Source organism: Nannospalax galili, unplaced genomic scaffold (genome assembly GCF_000622305.1).
Source record: "Nannospalax galili isolate Female #2095 unplaced genomic scaffold, S.galili_v1.0 scaffold215, whole genome shotgun sequence".
NCBI classification, from domain to species: Eukaryota; Metazoa; Chordata; class Mammalia; order Rodentia; family Spalacidae; genus Nannospalax; species Nannospalax galili.
Window position 1 is genome coordinate 3373030 of NW_008338533.1, and position 16410 is coordinate 3389439.

At 48.6% G+C, this 16410-nt stretch overlaps 1 protein-coding gene across 5 annotated transcripts in view; it reads left to right on the forward strand.

The window, feature by feature from the left end:
- Positions 1-16410, forward strand: part of Thrb (thyroid hormone receptor beta) — a 394994-nt gene that overhangs the window by 278044 nt on the left and 100540 nt on the right. For all 5 annotated transcript variants that reach the window (XM_008833146.3, XM_008833147.3, XM_017798151.2 and 2 more), the window contains one exon: positions 7121-7178. In XM_008833146.3, the coding sequence (XP_008831368.1) occupies positions 7157-7178 (22 nt within the window). In that variant the 5' untranslated portion in view covers positions 7121-7156. The remainder of the gene's footprint in view (positions 1-7120; positions 7179-16410) is intronic.

A 16410-nucleotide genomic window follows, 5' to 3' on the forward strand; every position in this document is an offset into this window, starting at 1 on the left:
AGGGTGACTGTCTCCAGTCACCTGCTCAAACAGTGACTGTCACCAGTCACTCTGTTCAAACAGTTCTCTCATGAGGAGCCCTTTTCTAAGTGCATCTTCCTGGGCCAGCCCTAGGGACGAAAGAGTCTCCAGAGATCTCTGAGTGAGTCTGTCACAAGCCGCTCCTGACCACCTTTCCTGCCCCTGTGGCCCACACTCACAAGTAAGCAAAGTGCAAAGTCATCTTCTAGAAGTCCCTTCTCCACACATCACAGCTCACTGTTGATTTATGACAGTGGCACTTGTGTGCCCAGATTCAGGGATTCCCACTTGTGACTCACAAGGCCTTCCAAGAAGGGAGATCCCACCATCAAAGCCAGGCTCCTAAGTCTCACAGTTCCAGAGAAGGCTGGGTGTGCACCAATCAGTGTGGAGAATGGGAGGGTGGCCTGCTTCAGGTGAAGCACTCCAGGATGGTTCCCCAGGGTGTCGCAGTGGACTCCTGTGATGGTTCATCTGGATGGGATTTAGAATCACCTAGGAGACACACAAGCAGGCATGCCCGTGAGGGCATTTCTGGACGGGCTTAAGGGAGACGACCCACCCTGAGTGTGGCCAGCACATCCCTTCATTCCATCTAGTGCCCCAGCCTTTTCCTCATAACTTAACACACCGGACTCATAAACTGAGCTGGATGATTGCTCTGATGCATTACTTAAAATCCCCATGACAACAGACTGTTGGAAGACAAAATTCAGACTGTGCGTGCTTTTCAACACACACAAGAGACCTTATGGAAAACCATTGATTTGCTGATGAAGTGAATGACCGTGTCAGCCCCCAATCACCAGCTAATGCAATGGAGAGTGGAGAGTGAATGTTTCTAACATTTGGGGCAGGGGGGTAGCATGTTGTAATCTGCTTCTCTGTTGCTGTGATAAAACACCATAGCCAAAAATAGCTTGGGGAGGAGAGGGTTTATTTGACTCGGTCATCGAGGGAGGCCAAGGCAGGAACCTGGAGGCAGGAGCTGAAGCAGAGACCATGGAGGAGCGCCTCACTGCCCTGCTTCCCCTGGCTCCTCAGCTACCTTTCTTATACAGCCCAGGCCCACCTGCCCAGGGGTGGGAGCACCCACACTGGACTGGACCCTCCTACATCAACCGCAACAAAAACAGAAAAAACAATGACTCACAGCCTTGCCCACGGGCCAACCTGTTGGAGGAGACGCCTCAGCTGAGGTTCCTCCTCCCCAGATGTATGCAGTTGGCTGCCCAGCACGGGTGGCTCTGCTGAGCCCTGAGCCCAGGGCCTTGTGCTGCAGCAGCTTTTCTACTGAGATACATACCCAGGTTTTGGTGTTCTTGGAAACAGAGTCTTACTATGTGGTACAAACTGGACTCGAACTCAGATGCCCCCCCCGCCGCAAAAGAGTGCTTGAATTACAGGCCAGTGACACCATGCTGTGCCAGAAGTTTGCCCACAGGAAGGCTGCAGTGCCGTCCTGTCTTAGCTTACCATTGTGCCTGGGAGAAATGACGAACGCTTGTATTTGTTAGGGGATTTTAATTTTCATCTGCAGGGAGTTTTCAGAGCAAAGCTGCCTTCCCTCCTTAGGAAGATGACTGCTTTTATCCGGGTTTAAAATCTACAGGCGCTCCCTGTGGATTCCAGCACAGCGGAGCGTGTAGACCAGCAGACACCAGGTCCCTGAGACAAGCGTGAATTTTTATTTGTTTGCTTTGTTGCAGTTGATACCTCTATCAAGCACTCCAGTCTGTTTTTCAGAAGCCGTCCAGGGGTGGGGCAGGAGTGGGCTGTTTGTTGTTATCTCCATCGTCAAACACTTTTTAGAAATCAGTAACCTAGAGCACATGCTCCGTGCGGGTGTTCTGTTTTCCAGCTCTTGTCTGTTGCCTTTCATGCATGTGTCTGGGTGAGTCACCTAACCACAGTTGCACTCAGGCATCTGTGGTGCTGCGTGGTTCGCTCATTCCTCTGGAGCTATTTAATTTCCCTGCCATGATGAATGTGCCTCCAGACCGTTCAATACACACACTCAGTGCACACGTGCCCACACACGCACCCACGCACACACCATTTATTAGATTTGACACGAAGAAGCTGCCCTGACATCCACCAGGTGGCAGCACAGGCGGCTTGAAGCCCCAGCGACAGACTGTGACAAGCCCTATCCCACTGACTAGGCACCCAGCCCACAGCTTTGCTCCTGCTGAGACAGGGCCCTCTGCTTAGAGCCTGTTAGGAAAGGCAGCTGGGGTGACAGGATGCTCCGTAGACACTGCTGGGTGCAGGACCATCCCATCCGAATTAGCCTCAGGAACCTTCAGGCTGGTTCCTGGGACTTCCCCATGGCAGTGTTATTTGAGGAAGTGTTGCCTGTCTCACTCCACAGGACAATGAATTTGATGTCACGGGTGGTTTTGAACTTTGCTTGCTTGCCTGTCTCAAGGCCCACTCTGATCCTGAGAGTTTCACTCTTAACCCTGGCAACCTAGTTCTCAAAGCAGAAATGGGACTTTGATTAGATCTCAGCACTGGGGAGGCAGAGGCAGAGGAGCACCACACATTTGAGGCTAGCCTGGGCTACACAGCTTGACCTTCCCTCCCCCAAAAGAAGAGAGGGTAGTGGGGCTGGAGAGATGGCTCAAAGGTTAAAATCACTGACTGCTCTTACAGAGGACCGGGGTTCGATTCCCAGCACCCACATGGTACTAACAACTGTCTGTAACTCCAGTTTCAGAGGATCTGTTGCCCTCTCTGACCTCTGCAGACATTGCACAGGTGCACTCACATACATGCAAGCAATACATTCATACACATAAAATAAAAATAATAAATAAATTTTTTAATTAAAGAAAGTAATCGGGGCAGCAGTGGTAGCCAGTCATTTTCTTATGAACAACAGTTAGCCACAGAGAAGTAAGCGCCATCCTTCCACCGACCCTGCTGTATCACCTCCCTTCCAGAAGGAAGACATTGCTGAAACTGAAGTAGAAATTAGAGCTTCACCCTTCAAGAGCCCTTTCCTAATGTCTGTGCCCCGGGACCTGAGTGTCCACCGTCCCAGTGGAGGAGCTGTGACCGACTATCTTCCCACTAAGAGGCATGCACTTGGCAAGGGCTTGGATTAGCACTGAGAGGCAGAACTGCTGGTTTCCCACGTCTTCACTAACTAGGAGAACCGTGCCTCCTAGCCCCACGCCTATGCTGGCTTTTAGATTTGTCTTCTCTCTTGCAGATTTCTTGGTATTGCACTCAATAGGGACAGTTCTCTTGGTGAGAAAGGTGGATGGTAGTGTGATGATTTGACCGCACCTTGAATGTGTTCTTTACTACCTCCTACGGTCAGAAATGTAACCATCACACTGTAGTTTCACTGGGCCCACGACATTCTAGTAGAAAGTCGGCCCCAGGGGAAAGACAGCCAGGGCTGCATCTACAGTGATGTAAAGCCAGGGACAAAGTCGTGACCACGGACAACTTCATTCTTCACAACAGAGCTCTTGAGAGAGGTGATTTTGGAAGGGGGAAGATTTCTCAGGTCACATGAACCTTAAAGGAGGGGACTAGCAGGTGAGGGAGAAGCATCCTGCCTGCCTCTCACCTGGCCTTAGTATCACAACGAGGGGGCCATCTGTGCTGTGCAGGAGTGTTTGGGCCACCTGAGTCCCTAGAGGTATGGATCAGATTACTGTATACAGTCAGCCTCCAGGCCAGGGATAACCGGAGCTGGCCAGATGTGTGTCTTACAATAACTGTGATGATGAAGAGATCTTGCAGTCCCTTGGTCGCTGTTCTGTTTTTAAATACACCAAGAGCTTTCTAATGACTGGGCCTCAGCATAACCCTGTGACTGACCACAGCAGCTCAGAGGGTTAAGGAATCCACCCAAGGTCCCCTACTCCTAAGTTCATACTCAGGATTACCTGGAAGATCCTGGTCTGGACCCGAGGTTGACCTTGTTCTAAAAGTGTTTTCTGAGTATTTGGGTCTAGGGAAGAGCAACCCCATCTTCCAAAAAGGGGGCAAGAGATGCTCCTAAAACCCTCCAGTGCTCTGCCCTGCTAGAGTGGGGTGCAGCCACTCTGAGGGACAGTCACTCACCCACCTTCCCCACACGGTGGTGACAGAGTGGGATAAGGGCCTCAGCCCACGGCACAGGCTGAGGTGTTACCCAATGCTCCATCCCAAAGAGAGCCTCGAAAAGGCAGTTGCTTGCCACATAAACACAGCTCCCAGACACAGCCCCGCTGTGCTCCTGTCCCACACAGCCACCTCTAAAATACATTTAGGAACTCTAGATAGTCCCCTGGGACTGAACTCCAGCATACAGCCTCTCAAGGCTGGGTGAGAAGGTGGCTGTGCTGAGCTCTCCTGCAGTCCACAGTCTTGGGTCAGAGCATGCAATAACCTATTGCTTGGGCATCCGACCTCATTCAGAGAGCCAAGAGACATGCTGGCAGGATCCATGCCCAGTCCCCTCCCATCATGGCTGCCCTGGTTTCCTGCTCCACCTGAGTGGTGGGAGGAGGAGCCCAGCTTTCCTGCCAAGTCAGGAGAAAGGAACAAACAAAGGGTTAAACCGTAGCTTGGGGAGGAGCCTGTCTCCAGGGAAACTTCCCAGGCTCACCAGGGTTGAAGCCTTCCCTCTGCCCCCGTCTGCAGACAGCGGGTGAAACCACAAGCAGGTTTTTGGGTTATTTTTTGGCAAGATTATTTCATGTGTTAATCAGAAGTCCTTCCCAGCACCACCCCACCCTCCACACGCAGCACGTGTTCCGGCCGAGCGTTGTTATTGAACAAAACCTAAAGTGTAGCCTGCATAGATAGAGTCTGCCTCCATCAAGGCCTCTCAGGCATTCTACACGTGATGAAGGGCCCTTGCAACAGGACTGTCTCCCACTCTGGCAGCCTCCGCCCCCCGCCCCGCCCCCCGCCCAGGATATGCCGTGAGTGCCATTGCTCCCTCAGCTGCTGCGGGGCCCTTGCAACAGGACTGTCTCCCATTCTGGCAGCCTCCGCCCCCCGCCCAGGATATGCCGTGAGTGCCATTGCTCCCTCAGCTGCTGCTGAACTGTTGCGGCTACAAAAGGACTTTTATATCCCTAAGCACACAAACCCTCAGTAGAGCCAGGTGAAAACCCAGCCATCAACCAGGCACGGTGCACGCTTGTAATAGCAAGCACTTGGGAGGCCGAGGCAGGAGGATTACACAGTCCAGGCCAGCCCTGTGCCACTTGGCAAGATTCTGTATATTAAAGAAAAAAAGCCCAGGCTGGCCTCAAACTCACTGCGTAGCCCAGGCTGGCCTACTCATCACAGTCCTCCAGCCTCAGGTCATGAATGATGGGCTTATAGGCATGAGTCATTATGTCCAGCTGAAAAACAGGTTTGAAGGTGGGAGAAAGCAAATTCTTCCCTGAGCTCTGAGGTCCGGGACTTGTAATAAATGACACTTATAAGGAAGTGACTCAGCTCTTCTGTGTAGTACTGGTTCTCAGTCCTCCATTAGCATGGCCACCCAGCCCAGCACTCAGCACCCACACTTCCTCCTCCCTGACCCACTTCAAAAGTCTTTCACTGTGCTCGCAAATCACTCAGCTGACTTCACCTCCTACACTTTCTTCATGTGTCCCACAAAGTGCTGAGCCCCAGATCCCTGCTTGGCTCTAGAGAGGACCCCCAGGGTTCCCACCACAGGGCAAAGCACACTGCTAAGTTTCATGCCTGCTACAGGGTGGGGTGGCACTGAACTTCTGGGACACCTGATCACGTAACAGATTGTGAGTCACGTTAATGGAATCATGTTTAAAATCTAGAGCTCAGGGCTGTGGAGATGGCTCAGGGGTTAGGCACTTGCCACACAAACCAGAAATGTGAAAACCAGAGTCCAGACCCATAAACAGCACCTACAGGTGGGTGTGGCGACCCACCTGTAATTCCAGCCCTGAAGACAGAAATGGGGGATCCCAGGCTGGTCTCACTAGCTATATGGGTGAGCTCTGGGCTTGACTGAGAGACCCTGCATTAATGAATAAGATGCAAGAGCAGTGGAGAACAAGTCCCAACACCAACCTGGGGCCTTCACAACACACACAGCTCACACTCATGAAAATGAGAACATTCAAGAGCTCATTGGAGGGAGACAGTGCTAAGCAATGCTAAATACTAGTGTAACAGTCCACTCACACCGTGAGGAACAGTCATGATCATTCTAACACTATGCTACAGTATCAGTGATACCTGGTAGTAAATGATAAAGTGGTAAAATTAGCACCAAGGTTTATGGTATCTGTCCTGGACCTAAACTGTCGAGATGATTTTCTTCTTGTTTAGATACATTCTGCCTCACACATTTCTGTAGTACATATACCTGTTCAACCAGAAATTTTTCATTTTTATTTTATGTGGTAAGTGTTTTTATGTAGGTGAACTACATGCATGCAATGCCCATGGAGGCCAGAAGAGAGTGCCAGATCCCCTGGAACTGGAGTTATAGATGGTTGTTAGCTGCCATGTGGGTCCAAATCCATGTCCTCTGCAAGAGCAGCTTAACAGCTGAGCCCTCTCTCTAGCCCCTCAAACCTTTAAGTTGATGGTGTGGAAGGCCTGCACTGGGATTCTGTTGCTCTGGGATGGAGATGATGAAAAGGATGAACGTCTTTGTCCTGCCGATGTCAGGTCTGAATCCAGGAGTTGTCGGTCTAGCTTCTTTAGGTTTCAAATCACAAACGAGACTGGAACTAACTCCGTGGGTTAACAAGAAAATAAGGGAAAACATGAAGGGTTGGGGGAGACCTGGGGTTGGGGGCATCCTGGGAGACATGGGGTTGGGGGCATCCTGGGAGTGCCTGGGGTTGGGGGCATCCTGGGAGTGCCTGGGGTTGGGGCATCCTGGGAGACCTGGGGTTGGGGGCATCCTGGGAGACCTGGGGTTGGGGGCATCCTCAGAGTATATTGGGAGTAGGGGGTGTTGGGGGCATCCTCAGAGTATATCAGGAGTAGGGGGTGTTGGGGGTAGATATGATCACGGTGCGTTCTTTACAAGTGTGAAATTGTCAAAGAATACATAAAATGTATTTGAAAACAAGTCAATGTGGTGTTTTTGTCTCTGTAGGAAATGCCAGTGCCACGGCTCCAGCATGACTGACCCATGACTCCTAACAGCATGACAGGTACCTGCTGGTGCTCTTGATTTTTGTTGTCTTGATTTTCCACCTACTGTGGGGTGTAGACCTCCTAAAAACCAACCTGAGAGTCTTGTCAGAAATCATTTCCAAAACAGTAAGCGTTACTAATCCCTGTGTAAACGTCTCTACAAATGTGCCTCCCTATTCAGAAACTACAAATCTTCCCAGGAGTAAGACAGAGACGAGGGAGAGTCCCGGTGAAAGGCTAGTGTGCAACCCTCCTATGATCACCCCTGTACACTGAACATGGTCCCTCAGATTCATATAACAAATGGCCCTGCAGCCCTAGTGACCACAGGTCAATGCATCATCCCCAAAGAGGGCTGTCCGCTGTATCCGCAGTGGGGCAGAATCAATAGAATGAGATCACACATGGCACCAGTGAGCTGTGAAATCTTAGTAAGGGCAGGGCAGGGCCAGAACAGCCCTGGAAGAATACCAGGCTGCCATAGTGCAAGTTCCCTGTACACATTCAACGGCCCCAGAGACCAAGCAGGCAACACCAAAGGCCGAAGAGGCAGGACTGAGCAGAACTGGAGAACTCTGGTTCTCCCTGAAGGAAGCCCCCCCCCATGCTAAATGACCACTGGTAAGAAGGCACGAAGTCCTGTATGTCCAGAGATTTTGAATTTTCGAGAGACATTGGAAGTCTAGATTTTTAAATAAAATGTCCAAATTTTTAAATGTCAACAATTAACTAACAAAATATCGAAGATTGATGGACCATGATTGGAATGAACTCCTGAGCTGTCAGATTACAGCACTAGCTCTACCCCTTCCTGCCAAGCTCCAGGCCCATGCCTGCCTGGTCTCTTAGTAGCCATGACAACAGGGAGGCCACCCATGCTCCTCTGCACACCGAGAGACCCTAGCTTTTAGAAATCTGTTCTCACTGCTTGTCCACTGTGGGGTGAACCACGTGTGCAGGCCTTTGAGACCCTGTTCTGCGGTACGCCCTGTTCTGCGGTACGCCCTGTTCTGCGGTACTGTTCTGCGGTACGCCCTGTTCTGCGGTACACCCTGTTCTACGGTATGCCCTGTTCTGCGGTAAGCCCTGTTCTGTACTAGACCTGAGACGCAAAAGGCCACCTCTACACCACCAGCCCCCAGCTTCATGCCCTGTCTCTCTGTCACCTATGCCTCCTTCCATTCTTGGTGTGGCTGATGACAAGGGACCTACGCAAGGACCTGGGGCTAGAGGGATGGCTCAGTGGTTAAGAGCACTGGATGTTCATTCGGAGGACTGGGTTCAGTTCCCAGCACCACAGGGCAGTTAACAGCCATCCCTATCTCCAGTTCCAGCGGATCGACACCCTCTTCTGGTCTCTGGGGGCATTGCGTACATGGGTACACTTACATATGTGCAGGCAAAGCACTCACACACATAAAGCAAAATAAAAAATTTTAGAAACAAGGACCTCAGCATCACATGCCATCCTCTCCCCAGGTCACGTCACCTTATCAAACACTGAGACCCGTCCACTCCACCGACTCAGACCCTTCCACACTTGAGTCTCACCCTTTTCTTCTGCAGAAATTGGCACAGACCATCCTTAGCCACGGCTTCCTGTTCCTGAGGGTCTGACTGAAGTGTCAGAAAGAGAATCTAAGTCTTTGTGTCCACACATGCATGTGAACACACAGATGCCAGACACTGCATAGCTGAGAGAAACCATCCTGTCAGAGAAGGGACAGTGTAAGATCACAGAGTGACCCCAATATCTGATGGCAGCCCTTTATTCCGTGATAATCTGCCCTTGAAAATGCTTCCAAAGACGAACTTCCGAGAACATACACTCCTGAAACATGGAATGGCAATATTGAAAGTGGGTAATAAGAATCTCAGGTGGAGAGATGGCTCAGTGGTTAAGAGCACTGGCTGCTCTTGCAGAAGACCCTGGTTCGAATCCCAGCACCCACATGGTGGCTAACAACTGTCCATAACTCCAGTTCCAGGGATTCTGACACCCTCTTCTGACCTCCACAGGCATTGCATGACACACATGCACTTAACATACATGCAGGCAAAACACTCATAAAATAAAAATAAACATTTTTAGAAAAGAATCTTATGCTGTGGGAGGTTGATACAGTGGTGACCATTTACCCCAGTTCTCTCCAGAACAGAGGTTGGCAATTGTGATTGATTGGTGATTGGTTGGTTGATTAACTAATTATAGAGGACCAGTACCACCCAGAACCTGCTGGTCTATGATTTACACAGACCTGTCTCCAAAGTCCATTCTGTGTCTTACCACAGCCCTCCATCACAGTGGGAAGAGCCTGGGCTGTAGATACCAAGTGGATTCGCTGTATCCTCGTGAAACCTGACCTACAAAACAGGCAGCGTGTTCAGATAAAGAGGTCACGTTTGGGTGTAGGGCTCTCTCACCAGCTTGGGTGGTGGGCTGTCCTTTACTGATGTTTTCTAGAGTCCCCAGTGGGCCTGAAGGTGTCCTTTAGCTCCATCCCACTGAGAGGCTGCATGAACCAGGGCCATTCCCAGACAGTTCTAGACTAAGCCAGCTTTTCCAGCCCTTGCAGGCTGAGTTGGAGCCCCCTACCGGGAGAGCCAGCCTTCACTCCAGGGCAGAAACCCAGACCCCTCTGTTGTACAAGAGGCGACTCTGCAGGCACTCGGGCTTCCTGTCCGCAAATGGGCTCAAATAAGAAAATCATGCCTTTAGACACTTATTTGTGTGCGAAATAAAACGCGGACCTTTTCTCTCTCCCCATCACCACGGGCTGAGGCCACGTGTTTATTTTAATCTAAAGGGAGATCATAATAAAGCCTAAAACCATTGGAACTAAATGCTCACTCTGGGTGCTTAATTCAAAAGCTAAGTAGCACTCTTTCTCTTCACAAAGCATAATGGGAACTGTTACTGTTGAGCCTTACAGGTCACCAGTGAACCTTAGGAGAAGAAAACCCAAGGACTGAGAATTAAGAACGCTGGACGGTTCTAAAAGCGGCCGAGCCAGCATGTTCAGATGAAGAGGTCACGTTTGGGTGGAGAGGCTCTTTCGTCAACAGTGCTTATGAAATTTATGTGTTTTGACCTCACTCAAGTGGAAAATTGTTTGCTTTCTGGAGTTATTTAATATCAGCTATGATGGATTTGGTTCTTTCCAAAATTTGCTCCTTGATTTGCCTCAACTCATTTGAAGATAGGACTGTGTGGAATAACTCACGGAACAAGGCTAGTTCTTACAAAGGGAAGTAAATGCCTTAATGAGGTATTTTAGGAGTTTAGCATGAAGCCCCGTTTCCCAGGTGGTCTGAGGGAATTCTGTAGACGTTTGTGACACTATCATGAGTTCTATTTTGAATGTCGCCATGAGTCATAGCATGTGGGAATTTGTTCTAAGATGGGAATATCTAGCATTTCTGGGTCCAAAGTGAAAGGCTTTTGGCCTTATTTGACAAAGAAACCAAGCACACAGACCCTTGACATCACTCAACAAGTAGCAACAAGGATTTGCCTGTGTCAACAGGGAGCCTAGCTTTATAAAATTAGGACAGAGCATAAAGTAGGCATAGCACCCTGGGACCCTGTAATGCCACACCACACTGCCATCGACCCTCCAGTGCGAAGCCCTTCCTCACCCCTGAGTCCACCCGCACGTCTTTGGTTGCCTAGTCACCTGCCTCCTCAGGAGCCTGTTTGTTTTTATTTGTGTTTCCCTTCATCGAGGCTTATTCCTGACCGTCCTAGGACATGGTATCTGCAGGGTTGCACAAAGCTTGAGAAAGCTCTGTGTTCCCATGTGACCTTTGCATTGCCTTTTGTATGCCTGCCTTGTTAGGAAGCTGTTTGCTATGAACGACATCTTTTTTTGATTTTTCTTAATCCTCCTAGAGTTAAGTATTGTAAACATGTTTATTGCTGTTTATATTTATTATCCATTTCCCCACTGACATCCTTGTGTATTTTCATTATTTATAGAAGTCGTTTATGTATTAAGAATATTAACTAAGGCAGTCACTCAATCTCTCCAAATATTGTTGTCTTAATTTTGTTTTCTGTTGCTGTGATAAAATACTCTGACAAGCAGTTTAGGGGAGAAAAGGCTTATTTTAGCCCACATTCTAGGTCAGATCAAAGTGGAAGTGGCTGTGGCAGGAACCTGAGGGGACAGGTCATGTCATATCCAGAATGAACGGAGAGACTGAGCGCATGCTGCCTGTGCCCAGCTCGCTTTCGCCATTTCAGTCCAGGACCTAGTGGGCAAAAGGGTGCTGCCTACTCAGGCTGAGTCCTCCCCTCAATTAATCCAAGAAAATTCCCCACAGACATGCCCACAGGCCAGCCTAATCTAGTTGGTCCCTCACTGGGACTCCCTGCCTGGTGATTCCAGAGTGTATTAACAATTAAAACTAACCATCCCAATTATACTCTTTATGGAATGAAAAAGTGAGAATTCTTCCCCCTGACTCTCCTCCCATTTGTAGGACATATTCTCTGCATCTCAACATTGAATAGTTGCGATCATGTTTCCATAAAGGAAGGTGGACATCCACTGATGGTTGCGTTTTGATGGTTGCTTGGTCATTTAACCCCTCAAACGCAGAATCAGATAGGCAGTGGCCTGCCTTCTGCATGACTAGCTTTCCATGCTAAAGGTCATTGACCCCCAAATAACAGCAGTCCTCAAAGACATCTAATGTGAACAGCATACATTTTGTTAAGAATCTATTCCTATTAACTAATAAATGCTTCAACAAAAGGATTTTAGCTGTGGTTGCCCAGCAGTCCATCAGACTTTGATGTCAGCACTTGGCCTTGTCACGTGGTGTTTTACTAAGTTATGTCAGGTGAGCACACATTCTTGAAAGTAATGTGATGAGTGAGCTCTCTAGTGACCTAGTGATGTGCGCATCCTGATTTGGTCCTTGGGATCACACCTGCCCCGAAAAAAACAAATGCTGTCTTGGAGGGCTGGGACCTTTCAGAATTTCTTGTGTCAAATGGTAGCCACATTTGGGAAGGACTTACACCACCGCAGAGCCGTTTGTTGCAAGGACTTGCCGCATAGTCTTGGCTAGCCTGGTGCTTTTTAAAAACATTATTACCATTTTTGTTGAATTTTTGTGCATTTCATACAATATATCTTCATCATATTTAGACACCTCCCCTATGTACACCCCCCCATACCCACCCTCACCAGATTTCATGCATTCTGTCATATATGTTAAGGCCTATGGAGTCAAGTTTGTCTCCCCAGATGTCCTCAGAGTGAGTTCACTCACTGGAGTCTGGTCAGCCTATCTAGTATCACTCCCTTAAAGATCAACTCTACTCTCCCTTACCCAGCAGTGATCAGTTGCCCACAGGCCTTCGACTATGGTTACCCATTACCCACTTACCCATTTCCCCAGCTCTGTGCTGAGCTTCTGTCTGGTTTGAGTTTGCATGGGTCTTGTACATGCTCACCATTGCTGTAAGTTCATAAACACATGTTCCCAGCTGCCTGGAAAACTCTGTTTCCTGTGGTCATCTACCACCCCTGGTTCTCACACGCTTTCCCCAACCCCCCCTTTCCAAAATGGTCCCTGAGCCCTGGGTGGGTGAGGTCGAATACATTCTCACACTCTTTCCCCAACCCCCCCCTTTCCAAAATGGTCCCTGAGCCCTGGGTGGGTGAGGTCGAATACAGGCTCCTATCCAGGGACACGGACTCTGCAGTCTCTTATCCTCTACACTTTGGCCAGTTGTGGTTTTCTGTGTTCGTCACCATCTGCTGGATGATGATGCTTCACTGGTGAGAGTTGAGGGATGCACTAGGGTTCTCTACCCTGTTCCACTATGTTCCCTGAACCCTAGGTGTAGAGGTTCCATTGTAGATGTGTCACTTAGGGCCGGGCATCTCTCAGACACTTATTCTCTGTGTGTGACCAGTTGTGAACTCTGTAACAGTCTCCATCTGTTGCACAAATAAGCTTCTTTGATGTGTGATAAGATTATACTTGTCTGTAAATATGAGGATACATATTTAGCCTATGGTAAGAAATTACCTTTGTCTACTGGTGTGACAAACTTCGGGTTTTCTCTAGGATCTATGACCTCTCCAGCCATGTGTATTTGTCTTTGTTTACAACACCACACATGAGTTCCCTCCCATTGATTGGTCTTTAAGTCCAATTAGACAGCTGCCACTACTGCAGCAATGGGGATTGTTTGTGGTGCCAGTGGTTGTGGTTATAGGCTTTACAGCTGGTGCACCACTGATTGATTTTCTCCCTTAGCAGCTTGCATAGTAACCTCTAGAACAATGAGAGCCAGTCTTCAGGGAGAAGGCTTCCAAGTTAGTTCCAGCTCCATTGCTTCAAACCCTGTGTCCAATGTATGCCCTGTCTTCAGGAACAGGGTCTTTCTTAGCTTCAAGTTCTGGGATAGCCCAGTACTTGCTGTGTAGCCTAGGCTGGCCGCAAACTTTTGGCAATCTTCTTATGTCAGCCTTCTTCTAGAGCCCTGGTCTTACAGGCCTGCGCTGTGGTTCTTGCTTCATTTTGGTTATTGTTTTTGCATTACCTGTTTAACTTTTCTGTTGTGACGTCTTTTGTTCTTTATATAGTAAAGAATATTATAACTTATGGTCATTCTAAATTGTTACAAATACTTTCCTAACTTATTATGTGTCTCTTCTTTACGTTGGGACAATATTTGACCTTTCGCCGTCTTTTATGTCACACTTTATGGGAGTTGCCTGACTTGTACACAGAACCGGCAGCCGTCTTTGTCCGGAGGCCTCAGACGCCACGTTTTACAGCTTTCCTTTGTTCCCAGCTCTACCCAATGTTTGTTTTGGAACCATTTTCAAGTTAGTTCTAAACACGATGTTGTGGCATTTGGGGACACACTGCAGTCTTCGGTTTGCAGTTGGTGTTCCACTGGGACGTCACAGTTGATTTTGTGTGAAACTGGGATGGTCTTCGGGAGGCTGCACGTGTCCCTGAGCCTTGAGTGGGCGAGGTTTAATATGGACGTCCTCTCCGGGGACACGCAGTCTGCAGTCTCTTTTTCCTCTACATTCTGGCCAGTTGTGGTTTTCCGTGTTAATCACCATCTGTTGGATAAGGCTCAGGGCCCTTAAGATAAGGATCTCGGTACTTCTGTTTTATAATGCTCCTTTCCCTTAGATTCAGAAGGTTGAAGATTTTTGCAGTCACACCTCATATTACCCTTTGAACTCCAACCAAAGACACCCGGCTCTGCCCTTTGAGAAAAGACAGGAAGTCCCTTGCTGAGGGAGATGGAGGTTGAGAGAGTTAGAGGTGCATCTGCCCCCACCATCAACACAGCTAAGCCCCAGTCTTTGGACAGGTCACCCTTGTAGAAGCGACACAGGAAGCCAGCAGCACAGTGTCAGGTGAGTGCCTCCTCCCTCTCATTCTGAACAGGGATTTGAGGACTGACCTGGGCACTGCTCGTACAATTACTCCAAAAGGCATCTGCAGGATTACATCACTTTCTTCTGAATTCCTTTTTCCCCAGTACTGACCAAAAATAAAATTCTGTCTGTCTTGGACATTGTAGACCCATCTATCCACACACACACGTGTGAGGAATTGTTGTAGGAAGCAAGACAGCAACTTCTCTCCGTGGCTTGAACCCATGACAAGGGTCTGACTTTGATTTCCTTTCATGAGTTTCTTAACCACATGATGTGGCACAGGCTTTCAGCTCCCTCCTCATTATGGTATCATTTTGAAGAGAAATTCAGAACTCACTACAGGGGCTGCAGAGACGACTTGGCCATTAAAAGTGTTTGCTGTATTTTCAGAGAATCAAGTTTGGTTCCCAGTACCCACATGCAGTAGCTCACAGTCCAGCTGCTATAAATCCAGCTCCAGGGGATCTGGCACCCTCTTCTGGACTACACAGGCCCCACATATATGGCATACACACGCACAAACACATACATATCATATAAATAAAAGCAACAAAACTAGGGGCTAGAGAAATGGCTCAGCACTGACTGCTCTTACAGAGGACCTGGGTTTTTTTCCCAAAATCCACATGGTGGCTAACAACCGTCTATCACTCCAGTTCCAGGGGATCCGATGCTCTCCTCCAGCCTCCTTGAGCACTGCAAGTACATGATGCACTTACATCCATGCAGGCAAAACACTAATACACATAAAAATACAAATAAAATTAATTTAAAATGTTTGAAAAATAGTAACTCTTTTTAAAAAGAATTCACAACAGGTAGAAAGACCCAACTTCACTTAATACTTGGAGGGCCGAAGGGAGGCTGCCAGGCACGTCTCACGAGAGCCTCCATCTATCCCAGACAGCTCTCACAAAGATGGACGCACAGTGACCGCTCAGAGCTCTTTCTTCTGCCAGAGGCCAATGACCAGATGTCCCGACCTCACACACTGCTCCCCACCCCACTGCACTAGGAACCTCCTTCCCCTTCCTCTGAGAACTGTGATCCATCTTCCATTCCCATTCTTAGGCTCCAACTTAGCAAGATAGACAAACTTCCTTGGGGACTTACCCATCTTGGCAAACAGAACCAAAAAGTCTCTCATTTTACATTTTTTTGATAAAGGGGTAAAAACCCTCCATGATGTCCGTGCTGGGGAAGAGAAGAGACCAGGACCTCAGTTCACCTCCTCCATTCTCCACCAAAACCAGGGGATGTCAAGGCTCCCCAGAAAGTGGCTCAGCAAGTACCGCACAGGAGGACCCTTGGTTCGATCCCTAGAATATCCCTATTTTTAAAGTAAGAATTTCTATTTAACTACCATATCAGCCTTCAAAACAAAAACAAGTGCTTCCCTTCACTCGGTAATGGAAGGAACCCTTCATATGATAAGGATGGTGGACTTTGCCAAACTCTGCTGCGAGGACCCAGCCCTGCTGTGCTCTGACTGCCTGTCCCTCTCCCTTCCTTCCTCTTTTTAGCTTTCTGAACTTCTCCATAAGACCTGCAGGACGGTGAGGACTTTCCAAGAAAAAGCACATATGAAATCTTACCACTTCCAACCACATCAGTGGAACCCTCTCAAAAGGCCTTGGGGAAGCTTCCAGAACAATTTCAGTCTCCAAGTCTGATTTGCAGCTAAGAGACCAGGAAATTGAAAATATCAAAAGCCCATGCTTTATAGGGAATAAAATATAGGGGCAGAAAACTAAACATGCACCCCCACACACACACACACCACACACACACACCACACACACCACACACACACACACACCAC